At 35.6% G+C, this 27,931-nt stretch overlaps 1 protein-coding gene across 1 annotated transcript in view; it reads left to right on the top strand.

Moving 5' to 3' along the window:
- The window catches only part of THADA (THADA armadillo repeat containing), a 298,298-nt gene that overhangs the window by 10,239 nt on the left and 260,128 nt on the right, over window positions 1-27,931 (top strand). The window contains exons 9-20 of the mRNA XM_045549490.1: window positions 630-817; window positions 3,655-3,749; window positions 4,680-4,900; window positions 6,200-6,891; window positions 8,582-8,760; window positions 9,702-9,857; window positions 10,554-10,676; window positions 13,651-13,774; window positions 19,131-19,282; window positions 21,110-21,320; window positions 23,276-23,411; window positions 25,798-25,934. Coding sequence (XP_045405446.1) covers window positions 630-817; window positions 3,655-3,749; window positions 4,680-4,900; window positions 6,200-6,891; window positions 8,582-8,760; window positions 9,702-9,857; window positions 10,554-10,676; window positions 13,651-13,774; window positions 19,131-19,282; window positions 21,110-21,320; window positions 23,276-23,411; window positions 25,798-25,934 — 2,414 coding nt within the window. The remainder of the gene's footprint in view (window positions 1-629; window positions 818-3,654; window positions 3,750-4,679; window positions 4,901-6,199; window positions 6,892-8,581; window positions 8,761-9,701; window positions 9,858-10,553; window positions 10,677-13,650; window positions 13,775-19,130; window positions 19,283-21,109; window positions 21,321-23,275; window positions 23,412-25,797; window positions 25,935-27,931) is intronic.

The raw sequence follows: 27,931 nt of genomic DNA, 5'->3' as shown, positions 1-27,931 counted from the left end.
GAGGATTTTCTTACAGATGGGATGAAGAGGAGAGGAGGCAAGGATGATTATAATATTTTAGGTTTGGAGTTGAAGATAAGTTCACATATTTAGTTATAATTTAAAATGTATGAGCTAGAAGAGATCAGCATCAAGGGAGAGAATTAAATGGAGAAAATAAGAAGACTAAGGACTGATTCCTGGAGAGCGGTGCCACAGAGAGATCAGGGAGAAGAGCATGAACTAGTCATGGTGTCTGGGAAGGAGCATTGGTGAAGTAGGAAGAAAATCTAGGAGAGCCTGGCATCTTGGAAACCAGGTAAAGAAAGTTTATCAAGGTTGAGGGAGTGTTCAAGTTTGTAAGTTCTGTCATTCATTCTTGATTACTGATCTATACCCCAAAAAAGAGAAGCGAAGTTAGTCATTGGCTGAGAAAGAGGGACATGTTGAGGTAAATTAAGAGTGTTGGAAGTTTGGAATAAATGTTTACCTAGTTGGAATGTTTATGAGAATGGAAGAAAGAATCATAAATACTATAATCTAAAATTGATTTTGGCCCTTTGAGCAATGTGCTTAATCTTCACACATTGAAGTAGAAATGTTGACACTTTTATCTGAATTTTCTTTGTAATAATGTCTTTTCTTTGTAGAAAATTTGCTGGAAATCATATTGTTCAAACACGGTTGATGAATGACTTGTTGGTAGGCATAAGAGTTTCAATGGTGTTAGTACAGAAAGTACAAGGTTTCCAGGGAAATCTTTGGAAGGCTTCCGGTTCTCCCATATGGCAAACTATGTGTGGATTGCTGAATATTTTCACCAAGTTTTTAAGTGATGGTAAGTGTAATAACATACAAATGATGGTTATAATTGAGTGTCAATTAGCTTTTCCTAATTAAGGTATAAAATACAATAATTAACTGAGATGTGGAATATCTCTTCTCTCAGCCTCTCAAAGTGAGGGAAGGCCATGGATTACATGGTTTTAATGCTTTTTGCTTTCAAATGTACCAATTCAGCAAGGGATAATGTTGAAGGACGTTTCTAAGTTCGTGTGTGTATCGTGTATGAGGAAGAAAACCTAATAGTCTTAGTGTTGAAAAGCCACAGACTTCCAATAGCAAAAGAGAATTCTTTAGGAGGAATTTCCAGATTTAGAAGGAAGATCTGGAAAGGTTAGTGTAGGCCATACATTTCTCCTTAGCAGCAGGTGTTACCTTTAAATAATGACAGTAGTTGCTGATTGTGGCCCTGGTCAGTATTCCTCCTTATATTTTATATGTTGCTGCTATCCATATGAACTGTACCACTAGGAAACCAAATAGTAGATGAGAGGAAATGTCTCTCTATAAAAGTATTTTAACTAATAAATCAAAATGAAATGATAGAATATCAATGTTTTGTAACCCCCAATGAATTGATACTAAACATCAACAATGGCTAACATTACAGAAACAGAAAACCAGACAGCATGTACCTCTTAGAGTCTTGCTGTTACTACCTATAGTCTTTCCAAAGAAATCAGACTTGAGACTAATCTTGTCCCTGGGTTAGCTGCTAATTTGCAGAAATTACAGAGGACAGAGGAATATCTTGAACTGCATCAGGAGTAAGCACACATAACATCCATATGTAGGAAACTCTACAGGTCAAATATCCAGAGTTCTTCAACAGAGAAATTGTAATGAAAAGAAAGGAATGGGGGGGTACCTATAAATTAAAAGATACTTAAAAACTATTAAATTTTAAAAAATGATCAAGACAATTATAGTGTCTAGGGATGCACATTTAATTGATAAAACTGTTAAAGAAATATAAGGAAGTCATTACTACGAAAGTCAGGATAGTGCTTACTCAGTGAGAGCGGGGGGATTGTGATTGAGATGAGGCAATTGGATGAGCCCTATGGGCAGGGTGGCTGAGTTTTATTTCTTACCTTAGATGGTGGGTACAAGAATGATTGTCTTCTCATAGTTTATTAAGCTATACATTTGTTTTGGGTTGTTTTTTATATCTGTGTTTTTATATTGCAATAAGAAGATTAACCAAAAAAAGTGATACCTAACACATATCTACATAAAAAGTTAAATTATCCTTTCTCCTTTCATCTCCCATTCCATATGGTAATATATGTATGAATTTAACTTAATTAAAAAATATTAATGGGATCTGTTCAGAGCTCTTATTTATAAAAAACCAGTAACTGACTCTGGTTTTGCCAGGCTGATTTACTAGGGAAAAAAATAGCATCTCATTGTTTATATGTTTTTAACCCTGGTGACTAGTGAAGGTCATAGCTGTATTATTGTCCAATTGGTATTTCCATTTTTCTTTTTGCCTGGGATCTCAGGTATTAAAAGGAAAGGAAAGTAGTTAAAGTTACTTTTATTAAGATGTAATTTACAGACAACTTTTCAGAGGTTATTTGCTTTTTAAAAGAAGATTTTGTTAATCTAAAAAAAAGACTTTCTAACTGGTGAAATGCAGAGAATACATAATTTTAATATAAGGCAGCTTCTTTTCTGAAAAGGTAATGGCACCTAATCAATGCTGTTCTTTTCCAGGATTTTTTTTTAAGCTTTATTATCAGTAAAGTGTTTAGCTGGGTGTAACAGAAAACCAAACTTCAGGGTTTTAAGAAAATGTGCCTCTGCTTCTTTCCCACATAATTAGGAGTTCAGAAGCAGGTGATCCAGAACTGTTATAGGCAGTATAGGACCAAAACATTTTCTGTCTTTCCAGTCTGCCATCTTCAGCATGTTGGCTTTCCACCCATGTGTTTATTGCCTCATGTTTGGCAGATGACTGCTATAGCTCCAGACATCATATCTTTGTTTAAGGGCAGGAAGAAGGAAGGCCAGTTGTATCTTTACCTTTAATCAGGATGCAAAAAGATACCCAAGGCATTTCTGCTTATATCCCATTGTCCTGAACCCTCTCATATGGCTACCTTTAATAGGAAAGAAGACTGAAGAAGCAAGTATCCTGCCTTTGGCTGGACATGTGGCTGCTACAATATCACAGTTTTATTATCAGGGATGAAGGGCAGAATGGATATTTAGTAGATAATTTATAGTGTCTGTCATACTTCTTATTGCTGGTTGAATAATTCACCCTATTATCAGAGGCCAATAGAGATAAAACGAAAAGCAGATATTGAGCTGAAATTGGATGCTTTGGGTACAGTGCCAGTGATAGCAAAGTTTGTAATTAGCACTGATGTAGGTTCTTTACTCAGCCGTGAAATCTCTTTACAAAAAAGTATATGTATTAAAATATAGGGTTTGGGATATGGAGGCGTTGGTATAGGGGAAGGGACAGGTGCTGCTGCTGCTAGATGTGCTGGGAAACTAGATGGAGAGGAAGAGAGAGTGGATGTTAAAGGAGAGATAAAAGAATCATGTTTATTGAGTTTCTAGGTGCTGGGCTTCAAATCCTTTATGTTCATTATTCATTTCAACCTCACAACAACTGTGTCAGATAGGAGTTACCCATTTTGCAGAAGAAAAAGTGGAGTCCCTGGGATGTTAACTAACTTGTCTAAACTTACTCACCTAGGAAGTGGTCAAGCTAGAAATTGTACCCAGGACTGCCTGACCAGTGAGCATCTGCTTTTTATATTGTACCAGAATATTCATCATTTAATACAATCTTTCTGCTTTTTTACCAAATAGATGATCTATTACAGACTATTCATAGTACATCTGGATTAGCTATTATTCTTTTTATTAAGACTATGTTTCACCCATCTGAAAAGATTCCTGATTTGGTAAGTGCATCTCCTTTTTAGAATTGTATGTTATCGAGAGTTAGACATATGTTTTAAAAATATTTTTAAAAATGTGTTATGTATTTTTTTGCATACCCTGTATCTTTCTGATAATCCTTTTCTCTTATAATAAGAGACAATTCCAAAAATTCAGATAAAGCTTAAAAAAAAACAAACCAGTCACCTGTAAGTCTATCTTACAAAGATAATCACTATCAACATTTTTGGTGTATGACCTTCTAGTTTTTTCTAGTGCTGTTTGTTCAGTTCCATCTTTCATTAGAATCTTAAAAGATATTTGTAATATTAACATTATGCAAAGATTCATATATAGACATATGCACAGTAATAATTTTCTGATAAATATGTTATTTGTTAAGACTAACCCAAATCATGTACTTCAGACAGGGAGCATAACATTCTAGAGTCAATTGTTCAGTGAATTGATCCATATGGAAAGTATGATTTGATAATTTAGACCACAGTCCTTGTATTTATGACTATTAGGGCTTTTTTTCCCTTGTTGTATTATCTGGAAACTTATTTAATCCTTTTACCTGACCTTATGCAAAATATATGTGCGCTATTTTATGAGATCACACAAAATAATTATTGCATAAAATTGAAAATGTTTGTTTCTTAAAACTCCTTGAAAAAGCATCAGTTAAGCTTGTCCACCTGCAGGTGGCGATGTGTTGTGCACTACCAATACATTTAAACCAGCAAAATGATTCATGTGTTTATTTGGATTTAATTTTTCCTTTCAATATCAATATAATAATTTTAATATTTGTGGCTGTTTTGCCATTAGGTTTAGTTATTTTTCCTGGAATGTTTCAGGGAAAAGAGATGTTTGGGTTTATATTTTGAAATGTCTCTGAGAAGTTTTAAAAGCTTTATATATATATTAGCTCTGTTATATTTTTCCAGGTAAGCAGTTTGCTTCTTCGTTCAGTGGACTGCACCAGCATTCCTGAGTGGTTTTTAAGCAGCTGCAGAAGCCTTTGTTGTGCTGACATTTCTGAGTCAGCTCTCTTATTCCTGTGTCAGGGGACACTTGCCATGTTGGACTGGCAGGATGGGAGCATGGGTCAGAGTGGGGAGGCCCTGCTCTTGGATACTGCACATGTTTTGTTCACCTTGAATTCACAGTGAGTTTTGATGCTGCTGTCTTATATTCTGTTTCACTTGTAAGACATTTAAAAGGTGCAACTGAGCCAGCACACTTAGTAATTCAATGTAAAGTGGTCAGGATAAATCCTAAATCAAAAAGTGATATATGTGTAGAAAATGAAATGAGTGTGATAGAGAAGATGGGATGATGGGGGGGAGAGAGAGAGAGAGAGAGAGATAGAAATTATTGCTACAGTTTAGCCTGTAATTTCTAAAAATAATTTTTAACGTTCATCCTCTATGGTAGCATTTTAAAAAACTATATAAATTTTTATGTGCATAGTGCTTTAGAATTTATGAAGAACTTTAGCATAGGTAATCTAATGTGATCCTCACATGTCTGGTAGATAGGATAAGAAATCTTTTTTGTTGAATGGGTAAAGCGAAGCTTAGAAAAGTAAATATTTAAGAGCATATTGCTAATAAGAACCTGGGCCAGCAACTGTAACAAGGTCTTCTGACTTAACATGGCTGTATTTTGTGGGTTTTTTGGTGTTTTTGCTGTAATGACTGAAAGTGATCATGAGCTTAAAATGTCAAACCATAGATACAGCTTGAATTGTGTAACCATCAGCGCAATCAACTTCAGAATTTTTTTTTTTTTTTGAGACAGAGTCTCACTTTGTTGCCCGGGCTAGAGTGAGTGCCGTGGCATCAGTCTAGCTCACAGGAACCTCAAACTCCTGGGCTTAAGCGATCCTACTGCCTCAGCCTTCCGTGTAGCTGGGACTACAGGCACACGCCACCATGCCCGGCTAATTTTTTCTATATATATTTTTTTAGTTGTCCAGATAATTTATTTCTATTTTTAGTAGAGACGGGGTCTCGCTCAGGCTGGTCTCGAACTAGTGATCCACCCGCCTCGGCCTCCCAGAGTGCTAGGATTACAGGCGTGAGCCACCGCGCCCGGCCCCAGAATATTTTTATTATCACACAAAGAAACCCTGTTCTCCCTAACCTCCCCTAATCCTAGGCCCTCCGTATGTTTTAAAACACCTGTGAAATCATCATTACCATCAAGATAATAACGTTTTCATCACCCCCAAAAGTTTCCTTGTGTCCCTTTTTGGATTATTTTTTCTAGGTGAAAAGATTCATACACAAATTTTAAGTCTGTTTTGACCTTGTTTGTAATTTTTGTTGTTGTAAATGTAATAATGATTGAATTTTATTTCATTCATTGTACTTAATATTTCTAAAGTTTAAATGATTATAAAATGAAATCTCTTTTACTAGACAGTTTATAATACTGTGGCTCATAGCTCATTTTTCTTTAGGATTAAGGAGTCAACGCTGGAAATGTTTCTGTCTAGAATCTTGGCGTCTTGGACTAATTCAGCCATACATGTTCTTAAATCAAGTTCCCCAAGCCTAAAGGACAATCTGAATGGGAATTCAAGCATAGTTGGGAGACTTTTGGAATATGTCTATACCCACTGGGAACATCCACTGGATGCTCTGAGACACCAAACCAAAATTATATTCAAAAATCTTCTCCAAATGCACCAGCTCACTATGGAAGGGGCAGAGTTGGTCACTGATCCTTTCTTTTTGGAATTGACTGAGGGTCTTCTGCAGTTGGAGTGGCATATTAAAGGAAAGTACATATGCCTTAGTTGTTTGGTAGAGTGCATAGGAATTGAACGTATTTTGGCAGTAGATAAAACTATTCCATCTCAAATCTTAGAGGTTATGGGGGACCAGTCATTGGTACCTTATGCAAGTGACCTCTTGGAAACCATGTTTAAAAATCATAACAGTCATTTGAAATCTCGGACTGTTGACGGTATTTGGATCGACCAGTGGCATGAGATTTGGGTTTCTCCTCTCCTTCTTATACTGTGTGAAGGAAACCTGGATCAGAAATCTTATGTCATTGATTATTACTTGCCAAAATTATTGAATTACAGCCCTGAAAGCTTAAGGTACATGGTGAAGACTCTTCAGACTTCTATTGATGCTAAAACTGGTAAGAAAAATGATTTTTTCTTTTAGTAATTTCTAGTTGTGATGCTTAAATGTAGGTACCTAGGTAGATATTCACCATATTCAAATTTAAATATTACAATTTCTTCTTCTTCTTTTTTTTTTTTTAAATTGAGACAGGGTCTCCCTCTCTTGCCTAGGCTAGAGTGCAGTGGCATCATCATTGCTCACTGCAACCTTAAACTCCTGGGCTCAAGCAATCCTCTTGTCTCAGTGTCTGGAGTAGCTGGTACTACAGGCGCGTGCTACCACACCTGGCTAATTTTTTCTATTTTTTTTTTTTTTTTTTAGAGACAGGGTCTTGCTATGTTGCTCAGGCTGGTTTTGAACTCCTGGCTTCAAGTGATCCTCCTGCCTGGGCTTCCCAAAGTACTAGGATTACAGGCGTGAGCCACCGTGCCCAGTTACTACTATTATAAATAGCAAAGGAAGACAATAATAATAGATACTTCAGTTTGAAATGAATGTTCCTGTATGTAGCTGAATGGCATTTTTTGGTTGAAGTCATTTCTAAGCGTTAAGGAGTGATTCCAGTTACAATGATAGTTTCCTTTACTATAGGATTGTAAATCATTTTTCCAAGTTCTAAATTTGTTACTTTGTTGTCTTACTGGAGTAAAAGTGTGTGTGTTTTATATAGTTTGCTTATTCAAGTGATTGAGACAGTAATTAAAAATTGTGTTACTCCAGATTAAAGGCAGGTAAATTGTAACTAGTTTTTTCTCTGGGAAAGAGACAAAATTTAGAGGCATGACCTCAAGAACCAGCTGTCTGTAGTCATTTAGAATAGGAGTAAACATCCCACTGAAACTCAGTAACCCTGAAGGAATCATTGCATTCAAGCATAATTCAGTAATATGTAAAATGATGATTCTGACTTATCATGTAAGTCTTAAAATTGTTATCTGTTTAACAAAGCAAGAATATGGTTTCCTACAGTACAGTTTAAGAAATATTTTCAACTAAAATGGTTAAAAACTGTCAGTATTTCAATGCTGTTGCAGGAAAATTTGATTCCTGTACACAGAAATAAGCCATTATTTGTAACTTTTAATAGTAATTGTTCTTACCTTTTTGAGAAGCCATCTAAAATTCAGAATTCATGAATCTGCTCTGAAGTAAGATTGTCTTTATTTTTATATCAAGGTGCCCTGTGAACCAGACCTCATTGTCCCCTTAGTAATGGCCTGTGTCCTAGCCTCTAAAACCATCAGGTTTTTTGTGATCCTCATTTTATCTTCTTTGCTAGTGAGAAATAGTAACTCTGAAATATGCAACGAGGTTCAATGTGTATTTTTAGAGAAATAATAATTTTCAGTTACTGAAGTGTTTTTCCTTCTTTTGGCTGGACGTCATTTCTATTTTGTATTGTTTTTAATATTTCTCCACCTGATTTTTTTTCCTGATTTACTTCTTGATTCATTTTCCGAGTGTCAAGGAAAAAGTAAAAATAAGAGAATTATGCTTGCTTGAAATTGTTGACACAAAGATAAATCATTTTAAATAATGATTATTTTATAATAAATTTAATTTGTTGCAGAATTTATTTTAAAATGTGATTTTTATTTCTTGAAATATAATGTTAATTGGAAACATGAAAATTGAAAACAACTGACAATTGTAGTAGTCATTGCATAGCACAGTACTAGTCTTCTTTGTTATTGTGCTTTCAGGACAAGAGCAATCTTTTCCATCCTTAGGGTATTGTAATAGCAGGGGGGCTCTGGGAGCTTTGATGGCATGTCTACGAATAGCTAGAGCTCATGGACATCTTCAGTCTGCAACTGATACCTGGGAGAACCTTGTGTCCAGTGCAAGAATAAAGCAAGGCTTAATTCATCAGCACTGCCAAGTAAGTAAACAAAATAACTGGGAATTTGTGCATGGGATAGATCCCTGATTAGTTCATTCATTTAGCAGTTCGATATAGAGGCCCAGCATTGTTTTAAGGAGTCCATAAGGAGGATGAATAAAAAGTGAAAAGTCTAGATCTTGTACTCAGGCTACTTAAAGTTTAGTAGAGAGATAAGAAAACTTGCCTAAAATAGCTGGGAACTCTTAGAACTGAAAGTACAGATACAAGTGTGTTTGTGTGCCCTTACGTAATAGGACTTGTTTGGGAGCCTCAAAAGAGGCTGATCAGAGTAGGTGGTGGTTGATTAGGAAAGTGATAAATGTGATTAGAGAAGAGGAAGCACTGAAGCAGCACACAAAATGGAAGGGCACAAATGAGCAAGGTCTGGAGGATGATTAAGGACATTGCTTATCAGGAGTAGAGTGTTCTGTCCATTTCATGGAAGGTTCTTGTGCTAGGCTGAAGACTTCATTGGTTTCTTATAACCAGTTAATTTCATTCAATTGAACCAGAGCCACCCTCTCTTCAGCAAGGAAGTGACATTAATAGAAACCGATGAGTTTCCAAAGTGGGAGCAAAAAGAAACCAGGAAACTAGTTAGAAGTGCATGGCAGTAATTTAAGAGTGAGGTGATAAGATAAAGTGGGCACTGAGAAAAAAACAGAAAAAGGAATGAAGTTGAGCATTACCATGAAATAACAATCATTAAGATTGTTGAATTTTATAAATCCCCAATTTATACATTTAATAAAATAATTTTATAGGAAGTAACTACAGCATCTTTGGGATTAGAAAACCTTTCTGAGGTATATATGGGTGAACTGAAGTTTACTTTTTTTTTCCTTTGGTAGCCTATGTAAGTACTTAATCATTTCAAGTGGTTTAGGCTTTGCTTTTTCATTGGAAAATTAACATTTTATTACTTGGATGTATTTTAGGTACGGTTAGATACATTAGGCTTGCTTTGTGAAAGTAATCGAAGCACAGAAATTGTTTCCACAGAAGAAATGCAGTGGATTCAGTTCTTCATCACATACAATCTTAACAGCCAGTCTCCAGGAGTGCGGCAACAGATTTGTTCTCTTCTTAAGAAGGTAGAATGTCCCATCAGAAAGTATAGGGAAATGGTGAACTTTGCTCTGGAAGTAGTTTTTAAAAAAGCCCCGATTTGGGGGAGGTGTGGGAATGGTCATGGAATTGTGCTACCACATCTTTTCATGGCCCTTCTGTGACCTGTTCTTTCATTCCATAAAGCTTACATTTGGGATTAAAATCCAGAGTGAAAAGTCATGTCATTTTGGTGTAGTAAATCAACCTTGAGTTCTTTTTTTGGAAGATAAAAACCTAGAGCTGGAGTTCTTAGGATTTAGGTGGTTTTAAGAAAACTTTGGTAACAGGAGGAAGGATGTTCTTGCATTTTTATAGTTTCTTTAAGTAGCTCATAAAATGGTCATTATTGAATAATTCAGCTTGCATTAATCACACAACACATTTATGGGGTGAAGAATTGGTATAGAAATGAATACATCATCTTCGGTTTCGTGCCGACTTAAGGGAAATAGAAGATCTGTGGTTTAAAGACCATATTCTAGTTTGCAGTAATACTTTGTCTTTGGTTGTAAGAATGTAAATGTTAATTTTCTGTCAAATAGAAACTCCATAAATATTAAGAGTTTAAAAACCAGTATTCTCCTTGCCTGCAATTTTATTCTAAAGAATTTTGCCTTTCAGGCTGACATTTAAATTTAATGTGTGGCTTACATATGCTTTGTTTTTCTTTGTCTCAAAAGTTGTTTTGTAGGATACAGGAAAGTTCTCAGGTACTTTATAAATTGGAGCAAAGTAAATCCAAACATGAACCAAAGAATGAGATAACCAGACAGCATCCTTCTGTTTCTTTACAGCAATATACGGTAGGTGATACATTTCTAGCCCTATAGATTTTTGAAAAACTTAAAACAATTATGAGTAAGCATTAAAGGGAAAAAAATGGAAGTCTCTTGGTGAATTGTGTTTCTGTGCTTTTTTACTTCAAGCTGGCTGTTATATATTCCTTTTGGTGCTGTGGTATTCCACTCAAGGTAGCCTGAGTTATGGAATGGGTGCTGCACTTGCGGACTGTTACAGAATGATATTAATGGGCAAACCTCAATAACTTACAGCTTATGTGGGCCAGATGAATTTAGTACTTTAACGAAAAGATAATTGCCAGACCTGAACTCTTTCACCCCACCCCAAGGCAGAAGACTGCTATAGCTGGGCTTGCTTTCTCTTTAGACTGACATGACTTAAAGTGGCTTGATGTTAGTAACTCTTGGCCCATGGTCCAACTGTGGAGGCAAGTTCCTGTCTATTTCACTTTGGAGTAAGCTTGAAGAGTAGGGCTGGGTTTCAGAACACTGTGTTAATGGGATGGGTGGAACCCTAGGTACAGCAGCTCTACTTTGGACCAGGCCTCAGCCTGACAATCTTCAGTTTATTTTTAGCAGAACACATTGAGCTTTTTCTGGTTACTTCCCCTAAAACTGCCCTCTGAAAAGCAGACTCTTTTTTCCTCCTAAAGCCCAGATAGAAGCCAGAGCTCATCTATTTTATTTTATTTAGAAACAAGTATGATAGATTAATGATACATTGAACTGTGACATGCTCACTACTCTGAACATTATTATGGATGCCCTTAGTTTTTAATTTTTATTAATATTTGAAAGGTAAAAAAACATCTAACAAAGAATATTCCTATACAAAGGCTGAAATCAGCTTCATCTTTTAAAAATCCCAACAATGAAGATTATAAAGTCACAACCTGAACTTTAAGGACATAGATTTAGTCCTGATTCTGCCACTGACTATTTGGCTACTTGTGAGTTTCCTCAGCTATAAGTGGGATTAGTAACCTTTCTCAAAAGGTTGGTTTTGAGGATTAAATGAGAAAGCTCTTTGTAAACTATAAGTCACTCTAAAAAGCCTTGCTGGGAGTCATTAAAAGTGACTAGAATATGTATTGGGCCCCTACTCTGTGTGTGGGACAGTTATTTTTTAGCCTCTCTTAGATCATTGCTAGATTTAAAACACATCTTGTTTGCTTCTTTATTCTAGGGGGTAAAAGGACATTTGTCAAAACTCAATTAGGTACTTAAAAACAAAAAATCTACTTTGTGGATTGAGATTCTGAATTTTCATGTATGCACAGTTTCTTGGTTTGTGCTTATCAATATATATTTTTTAAAAATTAGTTCTTAGAGTCTTAATCTGAGTTGGTCTTGAGGTTGTGATATTTTCTCCTGGCTGGTAGTCACCTATGGCTTTTGGAGGTTGTGATCTTGGCATTATATTATCATCATCATTATAACAGTGGGTAACATGCATAGTGTGTGTTAGGCTCAGTGCCAATCAACAGTGCTGGGAGAGAGGAGGCCATTAGTTGGAAAAGATGTTTTCTAGTCTAGTATTAATGACTGGAATACTTTTAAATTTATAAGATGCTTTATGTCCATATTCTCATTTAATTTTAATAAAAAGACTGTGGGATAAACATTATTATCCCCACTTAACAAATGAGAAAACTGAAGCTTTGTAAAATTCACTAACATGCCCAAGGTCCCTCAACCAGTAAATGGTAGAGCCAGGACTCAAATCCAAATCCATTCTGGATTCCAAAATCTTGCAAGTTTTTTCCTTAGTACTAGCTTAAGTGAAGCCTTGGAGGTAAGAAAGTACAAGGAGAACTTGGGGAATTGGTGAATTCACTGGTGTGAATGATATATGCTACTTCAGGGAATAGAGTTGAATAATGGGAAATGAGACTAGAGAATCAAGTTCAGAATGGATAATAGAGTTGTCAGTGTGAGGGCAAGGTAATTAGGAGCCTCACTGGGAGCCATTAAAAGCGACTGGAGTCTATACTGAGTACTTACTAATGTGTGGGATACTGTGCTCAGCACTAGGGATCCAAACATATGAATTTGGTCCCTGCCTCCATTGTGGTTACAATTTGATTGTGGGAAAGAGGAACTGTTAATATATCTAAGCATATAAATGACAATACAGTTAGGATAAGATCATTCTTAAAGGATGGGCTTATAATGTTTTAATGTCTTATTTACTTAAAACTAGCTTAACCAGGACATTTTTCAATAATTGTCCTATTTCTTTGAAACCCAACAGAATTAATAAACTAACAAAGCTCTTAGGGCTTGTGGAGGCCCAAAGGATAAATCAACCTAAAGGTTTCATGTCCTTCATCTGAGAAATGAATGTAGGGATCTTGTGTAGTCGTTTGGGACTAGAGTATAGCAGTAACAGGATGCTTGAGAATTATAGCTTTTCCTTATAATTTTTCTCTTTGTTTTACTTAGAAATTATCTTCTTTTTTTAGTTAGAGGAAGAAGACTTTATTCTGGACAAAGTATTTCCCATTTTGGTTTTTTAAAAAATTGCATTTCATTAAGAGTTTTCATTTTATATCATTTGTTTAAACAGAATGGTAGAGTGGGAGTTTCAAAGGGGCAGGTAGAAAATGGAAAAGGGGCAAATAGAAGACAATGGAATAGTTGGATCTTTGTATGAATTATGTCATTATAGCCAGTCTTACCAAGTAGTGTATATTAGATATTTCTCTGGTTATTTTAAAACTTTAAAAGTATACATACCTGTCTGGGCTTCAGTAGGAATTGTATTTCTTGTTAACTCTACAGAGATAGGGTTCATCAAAATCATGGTATAGCTTATGATCAAGGGCGCCAAGCTGAATTATCAAGCGAAGTGAATGAGTATTGTTTTTAAAAGTCTTTATAAATGAAGAATAAACAAAAATACCCAGCCTTTAAGATGATACTTTGAAGATAACCTATTGTGACTTAATTATACTTAGTGTAAATTTTTTTTTAGAATTTTATGACATCCATTTGCAATAGTCTTTTTGAAGCATTGTTTCCTGGATCTTCTTACTCAACGAGATTTTCAGCGTTAACTATTTTAGTCGCAATAGCTGAAGTTTTTCCTGTCCTAGAAGGTAAGTTTTTAATAATATTTGGGGAAATTATTTTTTTTCTTTCAAGACACATACTTTTTTTTTTTACATTTTGCTGTATTTGAAGTTTCAGTTTTGTTGTCTTTTCTTTAGATTCATATGGGAGGTTTTATTCTTAGCATATAATTCTTATTTGTATATAATTAAATTTGCCAGTAAAGGACAGAAGGCAAAGAAACTGTTTCTCTTTTCATTGATCATCATTTGGCAACCCCAAAGTACGATTTTCATGGATTTTGCTTACTGTGGAAAGAGTTTCTGCTCTCACCTCCCTAATTGTTGCTATTTTAAGATAGTGCCCAATCTGTTCTTTAAGTTTTAAAAATTGAAATAATAATAGTTTCTCTTATATTTAATACCCCTCAGTGAGTCTTTGTGGTTAAAATGTGGTTTTCCTTATATGCTGTTTGTTTCATAAGCCTCATATTTTCGTTTAATGATGCCCTTTGCTTTTCCTTCTGTGGGGTACTCAAGAGGATGAACTTTAACTTCCCTCTTTTATTTTTTTTTCTTTTTGACGAGAAATGATTCTTTTTATCTATGTACATGAGTATATGTGTGTTTTAATGTGGGGTTTCTTGCTTGTATTCAGTCTTCCGTGACTGTGGTCAAATAGGAAAATAGCCTGCTCAGCTGCTCTTTCACAGGAGAATGGCCAAAGGACCAGGGCGCTTTACATTATCATTAGATTCTTTTATATTTTAAATTATTGGGCAAGATACAAGTTTTTGGCAGGAGGGGGACAGTAAGTTGATGTTAATACAGGCTTGCTTCCTTTGAGGAAAATCAGTTTTTCAAGTTTTTATTTTGAAAATATTCAAATGAACAGCATCATTTCAAGAACAGGTCAATGAATAGTCATGTACCTTCTACCTAGATTCACCATTTATTAATATTTTGCCGTATTTGCTTTATCTCTGTCTCTTAATAATTTTATAACCATATTTTATAACCATAACACAGTACTCAAATTTAGGAAATTTAATGTTGATAACAATGCTTTTATATATATAACCCATATTTAAATTTTGCTGGTTGTCCCAATAAATGGCCTTTTATTTTATAGAAAAAAAAAAGCAAGCCTAGATTCCACATTGCCTTTCATTGTTATGCCTCTCTTTAGTTTTCTTTAATCTGGAAAGTTTCTTATTTCATGGCATTAACATTTTGGAAGAATGAGTCTCAGTAGGGGTTTGTTTCATTGTTTCTTGATGATTTGATTCAGATTATGCATTTTTGCAGGAATATTGCATACATAATGTGGTGTTCTCAGAGCATCATATCAGAGGGTACATGATATTGGCTTGTCCCATTATTCATGGTGATAAATTTGATCACCTTATTTAGCTGGGTGTGGTAGGCCAAAAACTGGCCTCCAAAACATCCTTAGAACCTGTGAAGGTAAACCTTATATGGAAAAAGGGTCTTGGTAGATGTGACTAAACTAAGGACCTTGAGACAGGATGATTCTGGATTGTCTTGATGGGCCATAAATGCCATCACAAATATCCTTATAAAAGAGAGGCAGAGAGAGATTTGACACACAGAAGGAGAGCAGGCAACATACCAGTGGAGTAGAGACTGGAGTGACAGAGCTACAAGCCTTGAAATGCCAGCGGCCTCCAGAAACTGGAAGAGGTGAGGAATAGATTCCTTTAGAGCCTCCAGAGTGAGCTTGGCCCTAGTGACACCTTGATTTTGGACTTCTGGCTTTCAGAACTGAGAGAGAATAGATTTCTGTGGTTTTAAGCCATCAAATCTATGGTAATTTGTTATAAAATTCATAGAAAATGAATACAGGGGTATCCATCAGTTCAGGAAATTTCAGTTTAACTTAGTGGTATTTCAGCTTAACTTAGAAAATAAATTTTTACCTGAGAGTAATGGATTACTTAACCAAGTTTTCTGTACATTTAAGGTACTTACAGCTGCACCTAAGTTTGTGGGAAATAACACTAGGCTGAATTGTACCTAGAATTGTTCAGTCAAGAGAACAATTTGATATTAAATAGTGTACTTTAAAAATGAAAAACCTGAGTCATCTTCCTAATGAATGAGTCTCATATAATGGGGCAGTGACTGATATCAAAGTAATTATGTTAATTAAACACCTGGGAAGTAATGCAAATGGAGCAAGCCCTACTACACTCTTTACTTTTAAAGGAGGCTGAAGAGCTGTGACCATGCAATACCAGATGGGGAATGTAAATTCATTCTTCATCTTCATCTCAAGAACTTTAACATGGGAATTTTATATTTTATAGAAGGTCTGTGATTTGGGCCTAATCAGATGGTTTCTGCCTTTCCTCAATTATATCCTAGACCCAGAAGAATATGTGGTATGTGTCTTTCCATAGTAGAATAAATGTCACAATATTCATGGTGAAAAAGTAGATTCTACAATTAGATTAAAAGAGTTTGTTGTTCAACAACTATTAATTTAGTGCTTATTATATGTCAAGCATCCAAGGTCATGCAGTGTCCCAAACAAAGTATCCTCTCTTTTGGAGCTTACATTTTACTGAAGGGAAACATAATAATTAACAAGTAATACAGAGAATTTCATTTGTAGGTCTTTGAAAAAATATTTCAAGAAGATAAGGGGGAGATATAGAGGGCCTGGGAGAACGGGGAGTGTTAGCTGTTTTATGCAGTGGTGTCAGAAAAGGCTTCAGATTTGAACAAAGCTCTTAAATAACCAATGGGTCAAAGAAGAAATCACAAAGAAGTTAGAAAATACTTTGAGATGAATAAAAGCAAAAATACAACATACCAAAATTTATGCAATGCAGTGAAAGCAGTGCTCTTAGGGGAATTTATAGCTGTAAATGCCTACATTAAAAGATCTCAAGTTAATGACCTAACTTTACTTACAAGCAATTAGAAAAGAAGAGCAAACTTAACCCAAAGCTAGCAAAAGAAAGGAAATAATAAAGATTAGAACAGAGATAAATGAAATAGAGAATAGGAAAATAATATAGAGAATCAACGAAACCATAAGTTGGATTTTTAAAAAGATCAACAAAATTAACAAAGTTTGCTAGACTGATTAAAAAAAAAGAATGTAAATAACTAAAATCAGAAATGAAAGTAGGGACATTTCTATTAACCTTGCAGAAATAAAAATGATTATAAGACAATATATTGAACAATTGTATACCAACAAATTAGGTAACTACATGAAATGGTCAAGCTGCTAGCAACATGAAAATTACTGACTCAAGAAGAAATAGAAAATTTCAACAGATTCTATAACAGGTAAAGAGATTGAATCAGCAATCAAAAGCCTCCCAGCAAAGAAAAGTTCATGGCAAGTGTCTTCACTCGTGAAGTCTACCAAATTTTTAAAGAAGAATTAACACCAATCCTTCTCAAACTCTTATCAAAAATTGGAGAGGAGGGAACACCTCCTAACTCATTCTGTAAGATCATCATTATCCTGATACCGAAGTCAGACAAAGACACTGAGAAACAAAAAAAACGACAGACCAATTTCCCTTATGAATATAAAAGCAAAGATCCTCAACAATGTACTAGCAAACCAAATCCAAAAGCATATTAAAAATATTATACACCATGACTAAGTGGAATTTATCCCAGGAATGCAAGGGTGGGTCAACATAAGAATGATAGTATAATATATCACATTAAAATGAAAGGAAAAAGAACCTCCTGATCATCTCAATTGTTGCAGGAAAAGCATTTGACAAAATTCAACACCCTTTTATGATTAAAAAAAAAATAGTAAACTAGGAATAGGAAGGAACTTCCTAAATTTGATGAAGGACATTTTGACAAACCCACAGCTAACACCACACTCAATGGTGAAAGACTGAAAGCTTTTTCCCCTAAGAGCAGGAAAAAGACCTGGATGTCCACTGTCACCACTGCTATTCACCATTTTACTGAATGTTCTAGCTATAGCAATTATGCAAGAAAAAAATAAAAAACATTAAAATTAGAAAGAAGCAGCAGATTTGAGCAAAGGTATGAAGGAAGTGACAAAAACTCCAGTTGCTTGCTTTAGAAATTTCACAGGGTTGTGCTAACTAATAAGTTAAGATTAAATGAGAAACTTATATCATGATTTATGTTGAACATCATTCTTCAAATTAAGTAAGCATAGGAATGTTTTCCATTCTTCTCAGGTTCATTTGTTAAATATTAAATTTGTTTCACAGTCTGCTATGAAACCAGTATTCCCACAGTTTAGTTTTAATCCCAGAATTAAGTGGCATCCTTCTTTTTTTTTTTTTTTTAATTGAGATAGGGGTCTTGCCCTGTTTGCTGGGCTAGAGTGCAATGGTATCATCATAACTAACTACAACCTCAAACTCCTAGGCTCAAGCAATCTTCCTGCCTCAGCCTCCCAAGTTGCTGGAACTTCAGGCAAGTGCCACCATGCCCAGCTAATTTTTCTGTTTTTTGTAGAGGCAGTGTCTTGCTGTGTTGCTGTGTTGATGGTCTCAAACTCCTGGCTTCAATAGATCCTTCTGCCTTGGCCTTCCAAAGTGCTAAGATTATAGGTGTGAGCCACCATGCCCTCCTGCCATCCTTCTTTTGTGATAATTTTTCTGTTTATTTCCTGGTTGGCAGAAATTCCTCTTTCTCTGAGAAGAGTTTTTGGAGTTTTAAATAGTTCTTAATTTCTTGCATATTCAAAATGTTTTTATTGCCCTTGCACTTGAATGGAAGTTTGGTATACAAACTTCTTCACACCTTCTTTCCCTGAGGATTTTGTAAGCATTGCTCCATTATCTTCTAGGACTACATATTGCTATGGGGAAGAGTGAAGCCAGTCAAATTCTTTTCATTTTGTAGATGACTTGAGCTTTTTCCCTGAATAACCAAAAGAATCCTTCTTTATCTTTGACACCCATTCCATCTATTAGGATATGTCATCATACTGATAATTCTGTGTCAGTCATTCTAAGATATGGTAGAACTTTGGATTCTAGGTCAAGAAATTTTATGAAGATTTTTAAAAAGATGTGTCCCTAAATTGATTTTTGTTTATTTTTCTTTTTTTCCCCAGGAATATTGTGTTGAGATGTGTTTATTTTAAAAAATAACTTAGGAATCTTTTATATATTTTGAAAGAAAATAGAATGGTTTTTAAAATTAAAAAATTTTTTTTGTTTGAAGTGTAATACCTATTTTATCATTTTAAGAAATAAATTAATGGAAAAGTTATTCTTTTATATTATGGTTAAAGTATAAAGTGTGATTTTTTTGGAACTAATTTTTTGTAAATTTTGTCAAATAATTTCAGAAGGTTGATATCTGATATCCTCTTCCTTTTAAAATTTAAATATTTTATTTATTTTTATTTTTTTAGGTAGTGTTTATACAGTGTATCAGCTGAGTCATGATATTGATGTTGGCCGTTTCCAAACACTAATGGAATGTTTTACTAGCACTTTTGAAGAAGTGAAAATTTTAGCATTTGATCTTCTGATGAAGTTGTCAAAAACAGCTGTACAATTTCAGGTATTTGGATTTTTTCCTATGTAAATTTAAATACGGTGTGTGCATAAAAACTTCCTATTTTAATAATAGATAAAGCAATCTGAGGATTATCCAGGATCTTTGTGTCTGCCTTATGTCTTTGGACTATTTCAGTTATCATTAATACCTCTCTACTGTTTTGGGTTGGTAGGAAAGGAGAAAATAAAAGAAAACAGGGCTGAAACTAGTGAGCTTTGCTTTTTTTTTTTAATTGCGTTGATTAAAAGGAAGCTGTAGGTTTTGTTATTTATAAGATTATTGGTAGATTTCAGTTAATTGTGGCCTCCCCAGTTCCCTTGGGCATGTAATATTCTATCAAAGCATACCACTTACAGTAATTTGGGTTTTTGAGATAATCTCCCTGCTTCGTAGACTGGGAAGCTGAGTGTACATGAGGTACAGAACATGTTTCTGGTTTTCCAACTAGCAATAGCTAAACTGAGACTGAAACTCAGAGAACTTGAGGTTAACAACAGTCCCTTGGTGCTCTACCCCATCCCCAGCCCCCGCTTTCTTCTTGACACATTGCTCTTCCCAGCTTGGGGTAGGAACCAAAGATGGGCTTGGGAGTGACTGCATATAGCATGAGGATGGGTCTGTAGAGGACCTCTAGGCCCAGGCTCCCAGCTTGGCCCTTGAGGCTTCTGGAACTTGGCTTTGGCTTTCGCTTTCTGCTGGACCTCTTCAAAAGCCAAGGGCACCTGCTGTATCTGAGCCATGGTCTGAGCTCTGGCTGTTAGGCTGTATTTAGGGCATGACAGCTTGTAGCTTCAGTGAGATTCTATAGTAGCACACACCAGAGAGCAATGTCTGTTTCTGTGTCTTCTGGGTGGCTTTGTAAGATCTCAGAGCATCTTTTCTGAATTGGGTCCAGATAGGGAGTTGCTCTGTGGCATCTACCTATCCCTGTGGTCTTTCAGGTGCCCCGGTGAGCAGAAGGTTCTTTGGTGCTCAGGTTGCTAACTTTTGTGCCATATAAAGTTTTGACAGAAGCAACTTTCTCTTCCTTTGTCTACCCTCCCCCACTTACCATTCATCACATGTAGCCTTATATCATATATACATAGCTATGCTTCATTCCTGGCAAATATTTTGAGAGTACCTGGATGCTCTGTATATGGTAATGCTTACATTAGCATTATTTATTTAGGTCTGTATAGAAATAAGGAAGATAGTCTTTCTGTAGTCATCACAAAATTTCTACAGGACAAAATGTACTTTTGCTGAAGAAAGGCACCTTAAAAAAAGATTTATCAATGTTGAATTTCCCAATTAAAATTATCTTCAAGGCCTTCATCTCTGAACTGATTAATAGTAATCATTAATTAATATAATAAAAAACTAACCTATATTTAAGTTGAAAGGAGATTAATGTTCATATTGAATTATAGTTATATGGCAGGCTGTGTTTTAAAATATTTATCGTCACCTGGGGGCAGTGGCTCATGCTTGTAATGATAGTACTTTGGGAGGCTGAGGCAGGAGGATTGCTTGAGGCCAGGAGTTTGTGACCAGCCTGAGCAACATAGTAACCTTTTCTCTACAGAAAATACTACATGATGGCGTGTACCTTGTAGTCCCAGCTACTCAAGAGGTAGAGGCAGGAGGATTGCTTGAGGAGTTTGAGATTGTAGTGAGCTATGATGATGCCACTGTACTCTAGCCTGGGCAACAGAGCAAGATCCTATCTCAAAAAAAAAAAAAAAAAAAAAAGAAAAAGAAAATCAAAAAAACCCTACAAAATAAAATAATTATTATTTCTTCAAATTAAAGAAATCTTTCAGCAACTGAGTCTGTGCTTTATTCTAGGATTCAGAAAAACTGCAAGGGTTATTCCAGGCAGCATTGGAGCTTAGCACAAGCACCAAACCACACGACTGTGTAACAGCTTCCTACCTGCTGAATTTCTTAATCTGGCAGGATGCTCTGCCGTCATCCCTGTCTGCCCACCTAATTCAGCAAGTTGCATGTGGTGATGGAGATAAGTCTGCTGCTATGGTGGAGAGGAACACATTGATGGGTTTGTATTGAGTAAATGCCCTTTTGCTCTTATTTATCAAAACCAATATCTTACTCTCTCACTATTCATTTGGTTAGAATATCTAATGGTTAAACATTTATTTTGTGGTTTTTTCAATTTAAGAGTTTAACAGCATATAAGAACATCATGAATTCTTTTTATGGAAATGAATAGTTTACTCAGCTATAGCACTTACTTTTTTTTTTTCCCCGAGACAGCATCTCACTCTTGCTAGCCATGGTATCAGCTTAGCTCACAGCAACCTCCAAACTCCTGGGCTCAAGTGATCCTTCTGCCTCAGCCTCCCGAGTAGCTGGGACTACAGGCATGTACCACCACACCTGGCTAATTTTTTCTATTTTTAGTAGAGACAGGGTCTAGGTCTTGCTCAGGCTGGTCTCGAACTCCTGAGCTCAGGCCATCCTCCTACCTCCTCCTACCTCTGGCCTCCCAGAGTGCTAGGATTACAGGTGTGAGCCACCACACCTGGCCTACCACTTAATTCTAAAGAGAGGATTCATGTTAAATGAGTAGATATACAAAGATACATTAATAAAGTTCTTTTTAAAAGAAAATGACCTCTTTTTCTACCAAAAGTGTACTTTTTTTCCCCTTAAGAAATTTTATTATGACTATAGACAGATTGTTTTTGTTATTTCTGTATAGAGCAGAAGTTCCTTTGTCTGTTGGGATTTTTGTTTTAATTGAATGTCATACCCCTGCCTTTTACTTTTCCCATATAGCCAATTCCAAAACCTAGGATCTCAGATGATTTAGATCTAGTGACGTTCAACAAACAATTCTTGGGGACTCATGTACTTAATTTTAGGCTAGGAAATCTTCATTTTGGAATTGTACTGGAAAGAAAGACAGATATGGATTTTTATAGGATAAAAGGGAGGTCAGATGTAGAAAGAGAGTTGAAAAGATTCTTTCCAAGATGGTAGAAGAAGCCATGAAAAAGAACCAATAATGGGAGACAAGTAGAAGGCTGTGGGTAGTTCTGGTGAGAATGTGGTCATAGATCTGGAGATGGTGAGGTGACAGTGTGGACAATGATGTTTACCCTCTTGATTTACTTCAGGGCTAGGTTCAAAAGGAGATGCTGTTAAGACAATAGGAAGAGGACTGCAATTGAGGTGAACTAGGGAGTGCATGCATCACATAAAGGCTTTCAATTCAAGACATTTTAGAACTTTATGAAATATTTCAAACATGCAAAGAATATTTAAGTATATAAGGTTTAAATAGTAGTAATATAGAACTTCACAAGTTTAGTTCACAAGCTAAGAGATAACACCCACTTTAAAGTAGCACAATATCACCCATATCTTTGAAGCCCCTCCTTTATCTTACCCTATATTTTATATTAATCTGTCATTTTGTTTTTCTTTATAGTTTTACCACCTGTGTATATATCATTAAACAATATATTAGTTAGTTTTACATGATTTTGAATTTTATCTTAATAGTACATGCTGCCTATATTATACAAATTTACCATAATTTATTAATTCATTCTCCTGTTGATGGAGTTTTTTTCCTAAATAAATAATACTAATGTAAACATTATCATGTAGAGAGGATCTAAAATCCAAAATGCTCCAAAGTCTGAAACTTTTTGAGCACCAACATGACACTCAAAGGAAATTTCCATTGGAGCATTTTGGATTTTGGATTTTCGTATTTGAGATGCTTAACTGGTAAGTATGATGCAAATATTCCAAAATCCCAAGAAACCTGAAATACTTCTGGTTCCAAGCTTTTAGATAAGGGATACTTAACCTGTATATATCTTCTAATACAAATGTCTAAGAAAGATCTCTTTTTGATTGAAAATCTCTAGTATAAAGTTCATTTGAGTTGGGTGTTTTCATGGAAACTGTTGTGCTGTTCACACACTTATAAATGTTTTAAAACTGGCATGAGTTTGGTTTTGTGTTTGCTTTTTCTAGTTATCAAATGTTTGATGGAAAATCTTGAGGAAGAAGTATCTCAGGCTGAAAATTCTCTACTCCAGGCAGCAGCATCACATCCAATGTATGGGCGGGTCCACTGTATAACAGGAACTTTGCAGAAGTTATCTCTAAAGTAAGTATGTCCACAGCTGTCTCTTGTCTCAGAAATATACTCATTTCTGAGCTTTAACCTCTTACTGGAATGTATCCTAGGAAAGGAATGTAGTCTGTTGCCTTGAAGAGAATTGAAAATTAGATTAATGCTACACACCAATAATGGCCGAGGAGCTGAGACTCAAATGAAGAACTCAAAACCAGGCCAGGCACACTGGCTCACACCTGTAATCCTAGCACTTTGGGAGGCTGAAGTGGGAAGATGAGTTCAAGACCACCCTGAACTAAATGGCAAGACTCTGTCTTTATAAAAAATAAAAAAATTAGCTGCATGTAGTGGTGCACACCTGTAGTCCCAGCTACTCAGGAGGCTGAGGCAGGAGAATCACTTGAGCCCAGGAGTTTGAGGTTGCATTGAGCTATGATGATGCCACTGCACTGCAACCTAGGTGACAGAGTGAGACCCTGTTTCCAAAAAAAAAAAAAAATCAAAACCAACAAAAACACCTCAATCCCATTTATAATAGCTGCACAAAAAATAAAATACCTAGGAATAAATTTAACCAAGGAGGTGAAAAAACTCTATAGGGAGAACTGCAAATCACTGATGAAAAATTGTACATTACACAAATGGAAAAACATCTCATGCTCATTGATCAGGGAAATCAATATTTTTAAAATGACCATACTGCCCAAAGCAATCTGTAGATGTGTTGCAATTCTTATCAAAATACCAGTCATTTTTCACAGAATTAGAAAGAACACTTCTAAAGTTCACATGGAACCAAAAAGGAGCCTGAATACCCAAAACAATCCTAAGCAAGAAATAAAACTGGAGGCATCACATTACCTGACTTCAAATTATACTACAAGGCTATAGTAACCAAAACAGCATGGTACTCTGACATAAAAGTAGACACCTAGACCGATGGAGAAGCCGGAAATAAAACCAGACACCTACAACCAACTGTTCTTTGACAGAACAAAGACATACACTGGGAAAAGGACACACTGTTCAATAAATGGTGCTGGGAAAATTGGATAGCCTTATGCAGAAGAATGAAACTGGATCCCTGTCTCTCATCATATACAAAAATTAACTCAAGGTGGATTAAAGATTTAAGTATAAGACCTGAAACCATAAAAATCCTAGAAGAAAACCTAGCTCTTCTGGACATTGGCCTAGGCAAAGAATTTATGACTAAGACCTTAAAAGCAAATGCAATAAGAACAAAAATAGATAAATGGGACTTAATTAAACTAAAACACTTCTGCACAACAGAAGAAGTAATCAAAAGAGTAAATAAATAGACAGCCTACAGAGTGGGAGAAAATATTTGTAAACTATGTGTCTGACAAAGGACTAGTATCTAGAATCTGCAGGGAACTCAGACAACTCAGCAAGAAAAACTCAACCCCATTAAAAAGTGGGCAAATGATACAAACAGGCATTTTTCAAAAGAAGATATACAAATAGGCAATAAACATATGAAAAAATGCTTGACATCACTAATCATCAGAGAAATGTAAATTAAAATACAACAAGATACCATCTTACTCCAATTAGAATGGCCATTATTAAAAAGTCTACAAGCAGTAGACGTTGGTGTAGGTACAATAAAAAGGGAACACTTATATGCTGTTGGTGGGATTGTAAGTTACCACACCTTCTATGGAAATCAGTATGGTGATTTCTCAAAGAAATAAAAATAGTACCACTCAATCCTGCAAACCCAGTACTGAGTATCTGCCTAGAGGAAAAGAAATCATTACATCAGAAATATACCTACACTTGTATGTTTATCACAGCACAATTCACAATCTCAAAGATAAGGAATTAGCCTAAGTGCCCATCAGCTGATGAGTGGATAAAGAAAATGTGTTGTGTATGTAGTACTACTCAGCAATAAGAAAAAATGAAGTAATGATTTTTGCAGCAGCTTAGATGGAACTGGAGGCCATTCTCCTAAGTTTAACTCAGGAACAGAAAAATAAATGCTGCGTGTTCTCATTTATAAGTGGGAGCTAAACTATGGCTACACAAGGGCACACAGTGGTATGGTAGACATTGTAGACCTAAGAGGGGGAGGGTGGGAAAGGGTGAGGGATGAAAACTTACCTGTAGGCTACAGTGTACACTATCTGGGTGAAGCCCAGACTTCACCGCTAAGCAATGTATATATGTAACAATTTAATTTGTACCTCCTAAATCTATTACAATTTTTTGAAAAGGGAAAAGATTAGATTAAGAAATCTACATATGTATGCATATTTTATGTCTCACGCATTTTATATATAATGTATAACTATGAAAAAAATTCTTTCAACTCCTTTTATCTATTAATTTCTATTTTTAAAATGTGATTTTGCTTTTAGTATAAATTTCCCTAATATCCTTGTTGCAGCAGCCTGCAGTTGGTGAGTGAGTGGAGACCTGTGGTGGAGAAGCTCCTTTTGATGTCCTACAGACTTTCTGCTGTGGTGTCTCCAGTCATTCAGAGTTCATCCCCCGAAGGCCTCATCCCAATGGACACTGATTCAGGTCAGCAAACACTGCCTTTTTAGTAATATATCTAACTATTAAAAAATAGCCCCCCCAAAAATCCCCAAGGCAGGTGATGAACAAGGTACCACCTCCCCCAGGATAAATTAAACTTTATAATATTATACAGGTTGACATTCCAAATCCAAAAATCTGAAATCATAAGCACTTCTGGTCCTAAGCATTTCGGATAAGGGATACTCAACCTCTACTAACATGGACTGTTCCTTTGAACACAGAGAAAATCATGAAATAAATTTACATTTGGTGTTGAAATAAAGTTTGTAAGTGCATTTTGGAGCACAAATGAGAGGCTTGTATTAAAAGCACACTGAGTGTATCATAAACACACATTGTTACTATACACTGAAAGACCTTGGGCTGATAATAAAGGTAATGTGGAGATGTGGAGTTATGTGTTTACATAGAAAATGTTAGGTTTTGTTTTTTACTGAAAATACTTTAGAAGATTGGTGATGGCTCATGATACTAAGAGAGTTATTTGTTTATTAGTTTACACTGATGTTAGTTTTTCTTCTTAGATAGTGAATGGGAGTAAGGAACATGCAGTCTTATAGCTAATGTTTGAATCATGCAAGTATTAGTATATTCTGGATGAGAAATCTTTTTTTTTTTTTTTAACAGAGGTCTTGTTCTGTTGCCCTGGCTAGAGTGTAGTGGTGTCATCATCGTAACTCACTGCAACCTCCAACTCCTGGGCTCAAGTAATTCTCCTGCCTCAGCCTCCCAAGTAGCTGGGATATATGCACATGTGACCATGCCTTGCTAATTTTTTCCATTTTTAGTAGAGACGGGTCTTGCTCTTGCTTAGACTGGTCTTGAACTCCTGACCTCAGTGATTCTCCTGCCTCGGCCTCCCAGAGTGCTGGGGTTACAGGTGTGAGCCACTGTACCCAGCCCAAGAAATCTTTAATATTTCTGTCACCTCTTGTGGGTAGATCCTGCAGAGCATGCTAACATTCTGTTTGGTATTAAAGAGTTTTAAAATATCAGTTGGTCTCAAAAACTGTCTTTGGCTCACAGACTTTTCCTTACTTAACTCTGCTTTCTATTTGCCTCTGGTTGCCTTCATTTTTCCTGTTTCTTCCCTGTGTTCTCTGCCATGCATTCTCAATTTCGTGAAAACAGCCTCCCCTGAAAGCCTTAAAATGAATGGATAGGATTCTTAAAATTTTATTCTCTGATCTTTTCTCTATTTTTCTTGATCTTTGCATAATTTCTTTTTGGGCCGTTATTACTTTTTCGAGGTTGTTGAAATGTGTTTTTGGCAAAATTTTAGGGAAGCAACAAATGAGCATAAGATGTTGGTTGAATCTTCATGATAGTATTAAATAATTTGAACCTTTGTATTTCCCATAGTATTAACACTTAACATGTAACCATAAATAAATACCTATTCTTTGATTTGTTAATGGATTTCAGATTATTCCTGTTGCTGTTTTTTTAAAAATCTGAGCCTGGCTAACTCCTTATTACTTAGCCATCCGTTTATTCCTTCAATCCATGTTACTGAACCTCTACCATGAGCCAGTTTCTGTTATAGGAACTGATAACTCAGCAGTGTACAAAGTGTTACATTCATAGAGCTTATATCTTCTAATCCAGTGAGTGCTTAGGGAATAAAAATGAAGTTTATTGTAATACTCGGACTGTAGATTATACTTAACAGTATAAGAGTTTGGTGTGGTGGCGTGCACCTGTCATCCCAGCTACTTGGGGGTCCGAGGTGGGAGGATTGTTTGAGCCTAGAGTTTTAGGCCAGCCTGGGCAACATAGCAAGACCCCATTTCTACAAAAAGCAAGCAAGCAATCTGTATATTATATAATGTATTCTGAAGCTAAATATGGATTCTTTGTGATATTCCTGTGCTATAAAAGATTGTATCCGTTATTGATGAGTTTTTTTTTTTTGTCTTTTTACCTTTCTATCTTTAAGCCTTGATATATTGTAGATAGGGAAACAACCTCTTAAAACA

The sequence above is a fragment of the Lemur catta genome, chromosome 4 (genome assembly GCF_020740605.2).
Source record: "Lemur catta isolate mLemCat1 chromosome 4, mLemCat1.pri, whole genome shotgun sequence".
Classification (NCBI taxonomy): Eukaryota; Metazoa; Chordata; class Mammalia; order Primates; family Lemuridae; genus Lemur; species Lemur catta.
Note: the sequence above shows the minus strand (reverse complement) of the source record. Positions and strands in the feature narration are given on the sequence as shown.